This window comes from Mustelus asterias, chromosome 1, assembly GCF_964213995.1.
Source record: "Mustelus asterias chromosome 1, sMusAst1.hap1.1, whole genome shotgun sequence".
In the NCBI taxonomy this organism is placed as follows: domain Eukaryota; kingdom Metazoa; phylum Chordata; class Chondrichthyes; order Carcharhiniformes; family Triakidae; genus Mustelus; species Mustelus asterias.
The window spans coordinates 194495675-194512160 of record NC_135801.1 but is presented as its reverse complement, the minus strand read 5'-3'; the positions used below and the strand labels follow the sequence as shown (position 1 = coordinate 194512160).

General features: G+C 46.4%; 1 protein-coding gene across 3 annotated transcripts in view; it reads left to right on the top strand.

The window, feature by feature from the left end:
• Window positions 1-16486, top strand: part of dysf (dysferlin, limb girdle muscular dystrophy 2B (autosomal recessive)) — a 334329-nt gene that overhangs the window by 227053 nt on the left and 90790 nt on the right. For all 3 annotated transcript variants that reach the window (XM_078224513.1, XM_078224514.1, XM_078224512.1), the window contains 3 exons: window positions 3594-3775; window positions 11640-11780; window positions 12920-12949. In XM_078224513.1, the coding sequence (XP_078080639.1) occupies window positions 3594-3775; window positions 11640-11780; window positions 12920-12949 (353 nt within the window). The remainder of the gene's footprint in view (window positions 1-3593; window positions 3776-11639; window positions 11781-12919; window positions 12950-16486) is intronic.

Genomic DNA, 16486 nt, shown 5'->3' with positions numbered 1-16486 from the left:
GCATGCCGTATGCCTTCTTGACTACCTTCTCCACCTGCGTTGCCATTTTCAGTGACCTGTGTACCTGTTCGCCCAGAACCCTCTGCCTATCAATACTCTTAAGGGTTCTGCCATTTACTGTATATTTCCTATCTGTATTAGACTTTCCAAAATGCATTACCTCACATTTGTCCGGATTAAACTCTATCTGCCATCTCTCTGCCCAAGTCTCCAACCTATCTATGTCCTGCTGTATCCTGTGATGGTCCTCATCATTATCCGCAAATCCACCAACCTTTGTGTCATCCACAAACTTACTAATCAAACCAGTTACATTTTCCTCCAAATCATTTATATATATTACAAACAGAAAAGGTCCCAGCACTGATCGCTGAGGAATGCCACAGCCTCCAATCAGGAACACATCCTTTCACTGCTACCCTCTGTCTTCTTTGACCGAGCCAGTTTTATATCCATCTTGCCAGCATTTCTCTGATCCCATGCGACTTCACCTTCTGCACCAGTCTGCCATGAGGGACCTTGTCAAAGGTCTTACTGAAGTGAGGCTCTACTCTTTGCCGTTTGAGAGAGTAAGGTGCAATCTCATTGAAACATACAGGATTCTGATAGATATTCTGAAGGGACTTTGATTGGTTAGATACTGCCAAGTTGTTTCCCCTGGCTGGGGAGTCTTGAACACAGAGGCACAGTCTCAGAATAAGGGGACAATTGCTTAGGACTGGGATGAGGTAAAGTTGCTTCACTGAAACGGTTGTGAATCTTTGGAACTCTCTATCCCAGAGGGAAGTGGATGATTCATCATTGAGTATATTTAAGGCTGGGATAGACAGGTCTTTGCCCACTCAGGGGTCCAAGGGGTAGAATTCTATGGCTGCTCCCTCTGGCAGGATCTTCCATTTCCACCAAAGTCAATGAAGGCTTGATCAGCTCATTTTACAGCCCTCCACCGCCACAATGGGGCTGGAATATTCCCCAAAGGGGTATGAGGGGCATCAGACTTTTGAATGGACTTACCTTGCATTAAGTTGATCTTTCTCTACACCCTAGCTATGACTGTAACACTACATTCTGCACTCTCTCCTTTCCTTCTCTATGAACGGTATGCTTTGTCTGTATAGCGTGCAAGAAACAATACTTTTCACTGTAAATTAATACATGTGACAATAATAAATCAAATCAAATCAAATCAAACCAAGATGGGAAAGTGGGGAGGAGACGGAAGACCAGCCATGATCATATTGAATGACAGAGTAACTTCTCAAGGTCATATGGTCTACACCTGTTCATGGTGCTTATGTTTTTATGTCATTCTAATTTTATTATGTTCCTCGTCTGGATGTCCCCATCACATCGGAAATAGTTTTTCCCTATTGACACGACCATTGTGTTTAATCATCTTAAATACCTCAATGAATTCATCGTAGTCTTCTGTACCTGAGGAAAGAGAAGTCTGGTCTATGGAACCTGCACTCAGAACTTCAGGCCTTTTGGGTTCAATCTTCTCAAGAATTCAGTCATAGAATCCCTACAGTGCAGAAGGAGGCCATTCGGCCCATCAAGTCTGCACCGACCACAATCCCACCCTGGCCCTATCCCCGTAACCACAGGCATTTACCCTGCTAATTCCTCTGACATTAAGGGGCAATTCAGCAGATTACAAGGTCATTTAAACTGGTACTGGCCCTCAAATCGCCCGACGTTTAATAAGTTTCACAACTTGCCTTGCTGGGATTTGATCTCCCAGTCTCACGTTGTAGAGCACCAGAACCACTCAACCATTTGAATTTAATTGATTTGATTTATTATTGTCACATACATTGGGATACAGTGAAAAGTATTGTCTCTTGTGTGCTATACAGACAAAGCATACCGTTCATAGAGAAGGAAAGGAGAGGGTGCGGAATGTAATGTCACAGTCATAGCTAGGGTGTAGAGGAAGATCAACTTAATATGTGATAGGTCCATTCAAAAGTCTGATGGAAGCAGGGAAGAAGCTGTTCTTGAGTCGGTTGGTTCGTGGTTTCAGACTTTTATATCTTTCCCCCGACGGATGAAGGTGGAAGAGAGAATGCCCGGGGTGCGTGGGGTCCTTAATTATGCTGGCTGCTTTTCACTAAGCAGTGTCCCATCCATTGACTCCGTCTAAGTGTAGACAGAGTCAATGGATGGGAGGCTGGTTTGCGTGATGGACTGGGCTTTGTTCACAGCCCTTTGTAGTTTCTTTGTTGTCCTGGGCAGAGCAGGAGCCATACCAAGCTGTGATACATCCGGAAACGATGCTTTCTGTGGTGCATCTGTAAAAATTGCTAAGAGTCGAGGTGGACATGTCAAATTTCCTTCGCCTCCTGAGAAAGTAGAGGCATTGGTAGGCTTTCTTAATTAACTATAGTGTCGGCATGGGGGGACCAGGATAGGTTGTTGGTGATCTGGACACCTAAAAACTTGATAAACCTTGAAATTCCCCATATTCTTCTGAATTCCAATGAGTATAGGCCCAGTCTACTCAGTCTCTCCTCATAAGCCAACCCTCTCAACTCCGGAATCAACCGAGTGAATCTCCTCTGCACCACCTCCAGTGCCAGCATATCCTTTCTCAAGTAAGGAGACCAAAACTGTACACATTACTCCAGCCCCATCCCGCCCCATGTCTCCAGCCCTCCAGCTAAGTAGTCCCACCTGATATTGTAGGATCTTTCCTTTCGAGCTTTTAACTCCCTAAGTCAACTTACTCAGCCTCTCATCACCGGCAGTAGTGCGTGCCGACTCATTCAGGAAGCTTGACTCACTGTCACAACATACACTTTTGCACGCACGTTGTAGTCTGGAGCTGTGGGCAGTGAGCGTAGAAGTTCCAACATTCTTTCCATCACATAGCTGACCAGAAATCTCTCCCACTTTCCACTGGCACCTTGGCAGGATTTACAGGCTGAAAATCAACCTGTTTGACTGCGTTATGAAGACACTTTCCTTGGATATCAAGTCTTGAGGAGGGGCTCAAACCCCAAGCTTTTGGTTCAGAGGCAGGGATGTTACCCATTGCGCCACAAGACCTCCTCTCATCAGAGGACACCCCCTTTCCCCCAAGGACCGATCTAGTGAACCCCGACCTTTGAAATGCAATCGACTCCAAGCTGCTTTTGTTGCTTTTATTCAGTTCCTGCAGTTAATCTATAATCTTCGCACTAATCTCAAATTACTTCTAGAACATTCAAATAAACCATGAATGAGATATTCATCACATGGGAAAGGAACAGAAGGATAGCCGGATAGTGTGAGAGGAAGTGAAGTGGGAGGAGTCTTGCCTGGAGCATTAACACCAGCAGGGAGGAGTCTAAAAGGTCTAACTTTCTGCTGCATACTCTGTGCAACGCTGTATCAGTTTGCAGTATTTTGATTGCCCGTCTAAGTATTGTCCCACTGCTAAATCAGTTATCTGTGCCTCAATTTGCCCCACAAAAACAGGTGCGATGCATAGCAGTTGGAACCCCTCCTTTGTCTATGTGTAAAAAACCAAATCATACTGTGCTGAATCTGACTCTACTCGGTTCTATGTTCTTTGTGCAAAGTTGAATGGCTTGTTTGTTGTCTTACAGACCCATATGCGATCGTCTCATTCCTGCATCAAAGTCAAGCGACCGTCACTATCAAAGGCACCTTGAACCCCACCTGGGACCAGACACTAATCTTCTATGAAGTGGAGATTTTCAGTGATCCCAGCATCACTGCCAAAAATCCACCCAACATCGTTGTTGAACTATATGATCAGGATACCTATGTAAGTCTGATTACTGGTTTCATTATTCAGCTGATGTTACACAGGAACAAGAGGAGATCATACAGCTACAAGGGATTCAGCACTTGAGGAGACTGAAACATTTTGAATGGGTTTTCATGAATGTCAGTGTTTTTTGATGTAGTGAAAGCTGTAATAGATAATTGGACCTTTATTTTATTTCATTTCAACATGGCTCCTGAGGTCTGCCCATGATGGATACTAGATGACTGGGCTTGGAGAGTGCTAAAGGCATGAGCTGGCCTTAAGTTGGCATGGGAGCTATAAATGTCCATGGCATGGGTAGGGGCATGGATTGGCAAGAGGCAATGGAGTGAATCTGTAAATTTCTGATGTAAAGTTATTAATTGAGATTTTTGTTGGCGAGAGGTCCATACTTCTCACACCCTTTGCTTGAAAAGCTTTTTCCAATTTTTAAAAAATTCATTTATGGGACATGGGCATCACTGGCTAGCTAGTATTTATTGCCCACCCCTAGTTGCCCTTGTTCAGAGGACAGTTGAGAGTCAACCACATTGCTGTGGCTCTGGGGTCACATGTAGGCCAGACCAGGTAAGGACGGCAGATTTCCTTCCCTCAAGGACATCAGTGAACCAGATGGATTTTTCTGACAATTGACAATTGTTTCATGGTCATCAGTAGATTATTAATTCTGAATATTTTTCATTTAATTTAAATTCCACCATCTGCCGTGGTGGGATTTAAACCTGCGTCCCCAGAATATTAGCTGAATTTCTGGATTGATAGTCTAGCAATAATACCACTAAGCCATCACATTCCCTTAACTTAATGTCTCTCCAGCTTTGGGTTTGGAACCCACAGATCACTAAAATAGGCTTCAAGAATTCATAAGTGTTTTCAGGGTCATGTATTAAATTAGTTAAGGAGTATATATATGCTGCATAATCTAGGGAGGAAGAAAAGATATATGATTCATAATAGGTGACAATGGTTTACTGATTTGATTTGATTTATTATTGTCACATGTATTAGTATCCAGTGAAAAGTGTTGTTTCTTGCGCGCTATACAGATAAAGCATACCGTTCATAGAGAAGGAAAGGAGAGGGTGCAGAATGTAGTGTTACAGTCATACCTAGGGTGCAGAGAAAGATCAACTTAGTGCGAGGTAGGTCCATTGAAAAATCTGATGGCAGCAGGGATGAAGCTGTTCTTGAGTCGGTTGGTACGTGACCTCAGACTTTTGTATCTTTTCCCGACGGAAGAAGGTTGAAGAGAATATGCCTGGGATGCGTGGGGTCCTTGATTATACTGGTTGCTTTTCCAAGGCAGCAGGAAGTGTAGACGGAGTCAATGAATGGGAGGCTGGTTTGCGTGATGGACTGGGCTTCATTCACAACCCTTTGATGTTTCTGGTGGTCTTGGGCAGAGCAGGAGCCATACCAAACTGTGATACAACCAGTAAGAATGCTTTCCATTTTGCATCTGTAAAAGTTGGTGAGAGTCGTAGCTGACATGCCAAATGTCTTTCGACTTCTGAGAAAGTAGAGGCATTGGTGGGCTTTCTTAACTGGAGTGTTGGCATGGGGGGACCCATGGTCCCGAATGGAAGTTAGGGATGGGATAAACCAAGGGTTGTTTGATCCCAATGGCTGATGATATCCACATCCTCTGAACAACTGGATGGATGAAGCTGACCTCCATGGCTGGAAGTGACAACCTCTTGTCTGTTTGTCAGTAGTCTTCTCTCTTTTATCCTTCCCTCCATGAGTTGACATGAGATATCAAAAGGTCTTCATCTTCTCCTGGACAAACATTGGAAGGGACAATGTCTTCTATTTTCTTCAGTCTTCTAGAGCGAGCCAATGTCTTAGGCTGATGCCAGAAAGGATCACTTTGATAAGTGCTCCTCCATAGAAAGTCTTCTTGAGCTTACCGAGATGTTAGGCCAGACCATCAAGGATCACCTCAAGAAGGTCCCTTCCAAATGAAGTGGCAATTTTTCCCTTTGGAACTCTGTTAGGAGCCTGGGTCTCTACTCGATGGAGCTTAAAAGGATGAGGAGGGGATCTAATTGAAACTTACAGAATGCTGAGAGGCCTAGATAGAATGGAGAGAATGTTTCCATTAGTTTGAGAGACTAGAACCTGAGGGCACAACCTCAGAGTGAAGGGACAATCCTTTAAAACAGAGATGAGGAGGAATTTCTCCAGCCAGAGTAGTGAATCTGTGGAACTCATTGACACAGAGGGCTGTGGAGGCCGGGTCATTGAATGTCTTCAAGACAGAGATAGATAGGTTCTTGATCAATAAGGGGATCAAGGGTTATGGGGAAAAGGCAGGAGAATGGGGATGAGAATCATATCAGATATGATTGAATGGCGGAGCAGACTCGATGGGCCAAATGGCCTAATTCTGCTCCTATATCTTATGGTCTCAGGGAGGTTTGCGCCAATCATTTATTCAGTTGTCCATTGTCAAGGAAATTTACCCCCATTCCCATCAGAAGCACATGAAGTAATCTATTGGTTTATCTCTTGCTGGGTCCTTTGTGACTTTCAGATATTTGGGTCACATTGGGCTCAAGAGGTCAACTGACTCTCTCAGTCAGTATTGGCAATGTCTTGTTTTAATGCTCGGGCAGAGATCTGACCCTGGCAGAGATAATGGGTGGGATTTTCCCACCGTTCCGCTGTTTGAGTCGCGGAGCAGGACGGGAAAGATGATCGAGAGGCAAAAAAATTGGGTTCGTGCTCGATTTCTCACCTTTTGCGATTTTTCCCACCGCGTTCTGCCAGCAAAATCAGCCTCGTGACAGGGAAGGGCGCGAGCCTGATTCCAATGTTAATGACACACATTTCTCACCTCACCAGTTCAGGTTCTCACCGGCAAGGATCACAGGCGGTCCCCACTAACAGGGAACAGATGCGATGGCCTTGCCAGTGGGATCAGAGGCCATTGAAGTCCCCAGTGGCTGGGTAGCCTGGCACCCTGGCACTGCCCACCAGGCACCCTGGCACTGCCCACCAGGGATGGGGCCTGATGGAGGCAAGACCTAAGGGGGTGGGTTCTGACGGGGGCAGAGCCAGATGGGGGCAGGCTGGGGGGGAAGGTCAGTAGGAAGGGACGGAAGGGTGGAGCTTTGCATCAGCTGGTCGGTGGGGCCGGGGATCAGGTGTTGGGGCCAGCGATCGGGGGATGGGGCCAGCAGTCAGGGGTTGGGGCTGGCAATCAAGGTTGGGGGGGGGGGGGGGGGGCGGGCGGGCAGTGATTGGGGGCGGGGTCCATATGTCTGTAATATTCAATGCATTTTCTGACAAGTTTATAAAATGATTAGCAGATAATTTCTTACTAAGACCTACCTCTGTTTTGAAGGTTATATCCCCGTGTTCTGGACACCCCAAACACCCATCAACCCCCCTCCCCCACCCCGCTCCCCACCCTCCCCCAAGTTTCTATCATTTCCTTTCAAAATATTAACGATATATGTGCTACGGTGGACGGCACGGTGGCACAGTGGTTAGCACTGCTGCCTCACAGCACCAGAGACCTGGGTTCAATTCGCAGCTTGGTGTGTGGGTTAGGTGGATTTGGCCATGCTAAATTGCCCCATAGCATTGGGGAGATGAGCGGGGTAAATACATGGGGTTACGGGGATCGGCCTGGGTGGGATTATTGTCAGTGCAGGCTAGATAGGGTGAATGGCCTCCTCCTACACTGTTGGAATTATATGATGCAATGAAAAATCTGTCTACACTTCCCACTGCCTCGGCAAAGCAGCCGGCATAATTAAGGGCCCCTCACAACCCGGACATTCTCTCTTCCACCTTCTTCCATCAGGAAAAAGATGCAAAAGTCTGAGATCACCGTACCAACTGACTCAAGAACAGCTTCTTCCCTGCTGCTGTCAGACTTTTGAATGGACCTACCTCACATTAAGTTGATCTTTCTACACCCTAGCTATGACTATAACAATTCATTCTGCACTCTCTCCTTTCCTTCTCTATGAACGGTATGCTTTGTGCAAGAAACAATACTTTTCACAGTATAGTAATACATGTGACAATAATAAATCGAAACAAATCAAATCAAATTTCAGCCTTGAACATACTTAACCACCCAGCCTCTACAGCTGTCTTTGGGTAAAACCTTCCACAGATTCACCACCCTCTGAGAGAAGAAATTCCTCCTCATCTTTCGGGGAGGTGATGGCCTAGTCGTATTATCGCTAGACTATTTATCCAGAAACTCAGTTAATGTTCGAGGGACCCAGGTTCGAATCCCACCACGACAGATGGCTGGATTTGAATTCAATAAAAAATATCCAGAACTAAGAATCTACTGATGACCATGAAACCATTGTCGATTGTCGGAAAAACCCATCTGGTTCACTAATGTCCTTTAGGGAAGGAAATCCGCCATCCTCACCTGGTCTGGCCTACATGTGACTCTAGAGCCACAACAATGTGGTTGACTTTCAACTGCCCTCGAAGGGCAACTAGGGATGGGCAATAAATGCTGGCCCAGCCAGCGACGCCCATGTCCCATGAATGGATTTTAAAAAATGGATGATTCCTTACTCGGAGATGATGTGTTGTGAGGTGTGGTATTGTAAATCACTCCAGCTGATGTCCAACCAGGGCTTTGTATCACTGCAGTGAAACAGTTTACACACCCTTCACCATCTCTTCCTGGATTCCCCAATTTTATCGGATGCTGCTGGAATGGTGAGTGGCAAATTCCAATCAGGCCAAGAGTGTGATTCATTATTGAGTCTCTGGCACCTGCAGAGTGTGGCATGCCTGTTCCAGACTATCTCACCATTGGGCTACAACCCGTGCTGTACAACACTGTGGTCCCGTCACAAGGAATTTCGAGACATTGGCCGACCTCCCCTCAGGTAAACACTCCATGGCGGGGAATTTGTGAAATGGAGTTTTCTGCTCCAAGGAATTCTTCCACACAGCAAGTGCTTACAAACTGGTGCCAATGCCCCAAAACGTTAAAAAAAAATACAAAGGTCGACATTCCAGGAATGAAGCTCATTGGCTGGGCCGCTGCTGAAACATTTTTAACAGCTGATCCAACACAACTTAAAGTTTATTTATCTTTGTCACAAGTAGGCTTACATTAACACTGCAATGAAGTTACTGTGAAAATCCCCGAGTCGCCACACTCTGGCGCCTGTTCGGGTAACACTGAGGGAGAGTTTAGCATGGCCAATGCACCTAACCAGCACGTCTTTCAGACTGTGGGAGGAAACTGGAGCACCCGGAGGAAACCCACGCAGACACGGGGAGAACTTGCAGACACCACACAGACAGTGACCCTAACCAGGAATTGAACCTGAGTCCCTGGCGCTGTGAGGCAGCAGTGCTAACCACTGTGCCACCTTCATTGTGGCTGTTTCGACTGTAACACTACATTCTGCACTCTCTCGTTTCCTTCTCTATGAATGGTATGCTTTGTCTGTATAGCGCGCAAGAAACAATACTTTTCACTGTATGTTAATACATGTGACAATAATAAATCAAATCAAATCAAATCAAAATCAAAGGTTTCTTTCCACCTGCCGTGGTGCATCCCATAACCAATTTAGCAGGGAGATCTCTAACCCCATACGGTCAAACACTTTCAAATGGTCTTCCACACTATTCGTTTGTTAGAGAGTTTAAAAGAGTTAGAATGATGAGCTTAGACAAGTTTGACCAATGTGGATTCTCCAGTGTAGAATTTTGGGTTATCCGGGCATCATTCCCTGGGATTCGATGTTCTGCCATGGAATGATTGACGATTTCAACATTAGCAGAATGTTGTATCATCCGAGGTTGACTCATTGCGAGCTCACCATTGACAGCACTTTCTCTTAGAATGTCACATGACAGCAGGGGGCCATTCAGCCCACTGAGGGTCCCCTATCTTAGGTCTCAGGCCTTTAATGAGAGAGTACAGGAATGAGATAGAGAATCTGGTGAACTGGTGTGACGACAATAATCTCTCCCTCAATGTCAACAAAACGAAGGAGATAGTCATCACCTTCAGGAAGCGTAGTGGAGGGCATTCCCCTGTCTACATCAACAGGGACGAAGTGGAAATAGTCAAAAGCTTCAGGTTTTTAGGTGTCCAGATCACCAACAACCTGTCCTGGTCCCCCCATGGCAACACTATAGTTAAGAAAGCCCACCAACGCCTCTACTTTCTCAGGAGGCTAAGGAAATTTGGCATGTCAGCTACAACTCTCACCAATCTTTACAGACGCAACATAGAAAGCATTCTCTCTGGTTGTATCACAGCTTGGTATGGCTCCTGCTCTGCCCAAGACCGCAAAAAATACAAAGGGTCATGAACGAAGCCCAGTCCATCGTGCAAACCAGCCTCCCATCCATCGACTCTGTCTACACTTCCCGCTGCCTCAGCAAAGCAGCCAGCATAATTAAGCACCCCATGCACCCCGGACATTCTCTCTTCCACCTTCTTCCATCGGGAAAAAGGTACAAAAGTCTGAGGACACGTACCAACCGACTCAAGAACAGCTTCTTCCCTGCTGCTGTCAGATTTTTAAATGGACTTACCTTGCATTAAGTTGATCTTTCTCTCCACCCTAGCTATGACTGTAACACTACATTCTGCACTCTCTCCTTTCCTTCTCTATGAACGGTATGCTTTGTCTGTATAGCGTGCAAGAAACAATACTTTTCACTGTATGTTAATACATGTGACAATAATAAATCAAATCAAAATTGTCTTCAGGAAGGAAACATTGGGATGTGAGACAGGGAGAAGTGATGTGTGGGACAGTATTAAGGTCATAGGCCAGGATTTTCTGGTCCTGCCAGAGGTGGTATGATGGCACAGTGGTTAGCACTGCTGCCTCACAGCCATGATGTGGAGATGCCAGAGCTGGACTGGGGTAAACACAGTAAGATGTCTCACAACACCTCACAGCACCAGGGACCCGGGTTCGATTCTGGCCTTGGGTGACTGTGGGGAGTCTTCCCGTGTCTGCATGGGCTTCTTCTGGGTGCTCCGGTTTCTTCCCACAGTCCAAAGGTGTACAGGTTAAGTGCTAAATCGTGCCTTAGTGTCCAAAGATGTGTTGGTTAGGGGGATTAGCGGGGTAAATGCGTGGGGTTAAGGGGATAGGGCGGGAGGGTGGGCTTGGGTGGGATGCTCTTCAGAGTGTCGGTGCAGACTTGATTTGCCGAATGGCCTTCTTCTGCACTCTAGGGATTCGATGGTATTCTGTGGCATTTGATGTGGCAACCCATTTAAATCTGTGCTCTGGTCGATGGGACCATAATATCCCACTGGGCAGGAGGGCCCAGAAAATCATAGAATCCCTACCGTGCAGAAGGAGGCCATTTGGCCCATTGAGTCTGCACTGACTACAATCCCACCCAGGCCCTCTTTCTGGAACCCCACGTATTTACCCTGTTAGTCCTCCTGACACTAAGAAGCAATTTAGCATGGACAATCCACCTAACCTGCACATCTTTGGAGTGTGGGAGGCAACCGGAGCACCCAGAGGAAACCCACACAGACACGGGGAGAATGTGCAGACTCCGCACAGACAGTGACCCAAGCCGGGAATTGAACCCTGGCCCTGTGAGGCAGCAGTGCTAAGCACTGTGCCACCGTGCTGCCCTTAAATCCCAGCCATAGAATTGTAGAACTGTCATGGAACCACTTGGCACAGAATGAGGCCATTCAGCCTATTCTGCCCGTGCTATCCAGCTGGTTTTCACTTCTCCTTGCTTGTCTCACTTGGACATGTATTTATTTTTCAAGCATTTCTCAAATTTTGAAGGTTGCCTTCATCTGAGTGAAACAGTGGAAAGAGACGGGCTGTGGGATGACTGTGTTTATTTTCCTCTGCCCTCCCCGCAGGGTGCTGACGAGTATATGGGCCGATGTATCTGCAAACCATCCCTGGAGCCCTCCCCCAGGCTGGCCTGGTACCCTGTGAGGAGAGGAAACAGAAACGCGGGGGAGCTTCTGGCCGCCTTCGAGCTCATTCCAAGAGAGAAGGTACGTGAAACGTGAAGTCAAGTATCTTACCTCAGCACGTAAAACGACAACTGGCATTTACACAGCGACTAATGAGGGGCATAGATCAGTTAGATAGTCAACATCTTTTCCCAAAGGTTGGGGGGTCTAAAACTAGAGGGCACAGGTTTAAGGTGAGAGGGGAGAGATACAAAAGTGTCCAGAGGGGCAATTTTTTCACACAGAGGGTGGTGAGTGTCTGGAACAAGCTGCCAGAGGTAGTAGTCGAGGCGGCTACAATTTTGTCTTTTAAAAAGCATTTAGATAATTACATGGGTAGGATGGGTACAGAGGGATATGGGCCAAATGCGGGCAATTGGGATTAGCTTAGGGGTTTTAAAAAAAAAGGTGGCACGGACAAGTTTGGCCGAAGGGCCTGTTTCCATGCTGAAACCTCGATGACTCTATGACTAAACTCAGTAAAAAGTCCCAAGTCTCTTCATACAAGTGGCATCAAATAAACACTAATCCACATGTGAAGATATTTGGTCAGAAGAGGCAGGTTTTAAGGAGCGTCCCAAAGGAAGTGGAAAGGTAGAGAGAGGTAGGGAGGGAATTCCAGAGCTTTGGACCCAGGAATGGCCACGGACGATGGAGTGATTAAAATCAAGGGGGGAATTTTCCCGTCCCGCCAGCCATGGGAATCGGAACGGGCGAGGGGCGGACCATGGAAAGGTCCGTTGACCACGGGCAGGATTTTCCGGTTTTGGGGCGAATACGGCTGGAAAATCCCGCCCTGAATGTCCGGAACAGGAGAATTTATAATAGAGAACAAGGAAACATCAGAATAATTAAACAGCTACTTTCGTTCTGTCCTCATGGAGGAAAATAGAAATAATTTCCCAGAGAACCAAGGGTCCGGTGAGAAGGAGGAATTGAAGGAAATTAGTCTCAGTAAAAATATAGTGCAGGTAAATTCAGTCATAGGATCATAATTCCTGTCCCGGCGCCAGGCTGGTTTCACCGCAGATCCGGGCCGGTAACATTGTGAGAAGCGAGAAACTGGGCACAAACAGTTGGTATGATCGGCACCTTCGGGATATGCTGGACTGACAGCTTTAAGCCAGAAATATAAATAATTCCCTCACCTAACTGTTCTCTGTATCTCTTGTGTCACACAGCGTACAGTCCACCGTATTCCTGGCTTACAGGTAAGACTGAAGGGGCCTATTCTTAAATTAATCTGTCCATGTTCGATGAAAGGTACATCTGCTTCCGAACTAGATAGAGTAAAGCTCCCTCTGCACTGTTCCCAATAAACACTCCCAGGACAGGTACAGCACGGGGTTAGATACAGAGTAAAGCTCCCACTACACTGTCCCCATCAAACACTCCCAGGACAGGTACAGCACGGGGTTAGATACAGAGTAAAGCTCCCTCTACACTGTCCCCATCAAACACTCCCAGGACAGGTACAGCACGGGATTAGATACAGAGTAAAGTTGCCTCTACACTGTCCCCATCAACCACTCCCAGGACAGGTACAGCACGGGGTTAGATACAGAGTAAAGCTCCCTCTACACTGTCCCCATCAAACACTCCCAGGACAGGTACAGCACGGGGTTAGATACAGAGTAAAGCTCCCTCTACACTGTCCCCATCAAACACTCCCAGGACAGGTACAGCACGGGGTTAGATACAGAGTAACGCTCCCTCTACACTGTCCCCATCAAACACTCCCAGGACAGGTGCAGCACGGGGTTAGATACAAAGTAAAGCTTCCTCTACATGTTCCCAATAAACACTCGCAGGACAGATACAGCACTGGGTTAGATACTGAGTAAAGCTCCTTCTACACTGTCCCCATCAAACACTCCCAGGACAGGTACAGCACAGAGTTAGATACAGAGTAAAGCTCCCTCTACACTGTCCCATTAAACACTGTAAGAAGTTTAACAACACCAGGTTAAAGTCCAACAGGTTTATTTGGTAGCAAAAGCCACACAAGCTTTCGGAGCTCTAAGCCCCTTCTTCAGGTGAGTGGGAATTCTGTTCACAAACAAAAATAAACCTGTTGGACTTTAACCTGGTGTTGTTAAACTTCTTACTGTGTTCACCCCAGTCCAACGCCGGCATCTCCACACCATCAAACACTCCCAGGACAGGTACAGCACGGGTTTAGATACTGAGTAAAGCTCCCTCTACACTGTCCCCATCAAACACTCCCAGGACAGGTACAGCACAGGGTTAGCTACAGAGTAAAGCTCCCTCTTCACTGTTCCTATCAAACACTCCCAGGATAGGTACAAAAAGGGGTTAGATACAGAGCAAAACTCCTTTTACACTGTCCCCATCAAACACAGTAAGAGTTTTAACAACACCAGGTTAAAGTCCAACAGGTTTATTTGGTAGCAAACACCATTAGCTTTCGGAGCGCTGCTCCTTCGTCAGATGGAGTGGAAATGTGCTCTCAAACAGGGCACAGAGGCACAAAAATCAAGTTACAGAATACTGATTAGAATGCGAATCCCTACAACCAGCCAGATCTTAAAGATACAGACAATGTGGGTGGAGGGAGCATTAAGCACAGGTTATAGAGATGTGTATTGTCTCCAGACAGGACAGCCTGCAAGTCCAGGAGGCAAGCTGTGGGGGTTACTGATAATGTGACATAAATCCAACATCCCATCAAACACTCCCAGGACAGGTGCAGCACAGGGTTAGATACAGAGTAAAGCTCCCTCTACACTGTCCCCATCAAACACTCCCTGGACAGTACAGCATGGGGTTAGATATAAAGTAAAGCTTCCTCTACACTGTCCCCATCAAACACTCCCAGGACAGGTACAGCAGCGGGGTTAGATACAAAGTAAAGCTCCCTTTACACTGTCCCTATCAAACACTCCCAGGACAGGTACAGCACGGGGAAAATGACTTATTTTTCACAGAAACATTAATTGTTTAGACACTTCAGAGTTGTATGGGCAAATGAAATTCTACCCATCAATCGCCCAACTGCTGTTTTATTCTATCCCCTTTGGGAGTTCAACCTCTGCTAGCTTCATGTCTGTGACAGTTCAGGTTCTGCGAAACAGCCCACGGAACATCCCATCGTTTCATTATCCATACTTTGGATTCTTGCTACGTCATAAATCTGTACGCTGCCACCTCCTCCTGTCAGTTACACGCCAGGGGAAGGTTTGCCACCTAAATCAACCTCAAGCCTCTGAGTGCTTTAACAGACACTGTGATTGGTCAACCGGGAAGTAGAATATTGACATTGCCAATGACATCATTGTCAGCAGGATGCATGATGGGACTTCAATCGCTCATGCCCCATCTTGTGGAGCCATTCCAAGCCCAGTTTCACCCAGTTTGATGTTTCTGAATCTCTTGTGTTGTTTTTTTTTGTGTTTTGACATATTTACATTTGCTTTGGTCTTGGTGGAGTGGAGGAAGAGCTTGTTGTGGGAGGGAGGAAGGAATGGGGCAGAGGGGAAGGAAGTCCGTTGCTGCTAACAGCAGTGAGGGTACCATAGCTCCCACCCTGAGGGCGATGGGTAGAGGGCTTAGTGTGCCAACTCACTGCTTAGAATCACACAACTCTGAGTGAGGCCATTCAGCCCATAGAGGCTGTGCTAGCTCATTCAAGGAGCTTTCCTGTTGGTCCCACTCCCATGCTCATTAACAATATGCTCACAGTTGTTTCACATTTGCCCTTTCTGAAGGTTATTGTTTGAATCAGCCTCCTCCATCTTGGCTGGAACGTTCTGAAATTCTAACCACCCTCTGCACCCTTTCCTCATGTCATACTTGGTCTTTTTAACCATCACCTTAAATCCGTCTCCCCTGGTTACCAATCTTTCAGCTGTCAGAATGAGTTTCTCTTTATCAACTCTACTAACCCCCTCAAGATTTTAAACACCTCAAATCAAATCCCTCCTTGGTCTCCTCTGCACAAGGAGATAGTTTGCCCCTTTTCCCTTTCATGGATGTGGGTTTCAGTGGGTCAGTGCTTGTTGTCCGTCTCTAATCATCATTGACCTGAGTGACTTACATAGAAACGTAGAAACTAGAAGCAGGAGGAGGCCATTTGCCCTTTCGAGCCTGCTCTGCCATTCATTTTGATCATGGCTGATCATCGAATTCAATATCCTGATCCCCCCTTCCCCGATATCCCTTGATCCCTTTAGCCCCAAGAGCTATATAGAACATAGAACAGTACAGCACAGAACAGGCCCTTCGGCCCACGATGTTGTGCCGAGCTTTATCTGAAACCAAGATCAAGCTATCCCACTCCCTATCATCCTGGTGTGCTCCATGTGCCTATCCAATAACCGCTTAAATGTTTCTAAAGTGTCTGACTCCACTATCACTGCAGGCAGTCCATTCCACACCCCAACCACTCTCTGCGTAAAGAACCTACCTCTGATATCCGTCCTGTATCTCCCACCATGAACCCTATATCTAATTTCTTCTTGAAATCACACAATGATTTGGCTTCAACTCCATTCGGTGATAGCGAATTTCATACATTCACCACCCTCTGGGTGAAGAAATTTCTCCTCACCTCAGTTTTAAAAGGTTTACCCCTTATCCTCAAACTATGACCCCTAGTTCTGGATTCCCCCACCATTGGGAACATTCTTTCTGAAACTACCCTGCCTAATCCTGTTATAATTTTATAAGTTTCTATGATATCCCCTCTCACTCTTCTAAACTCCAATAAATACAATCTTCACCGACTT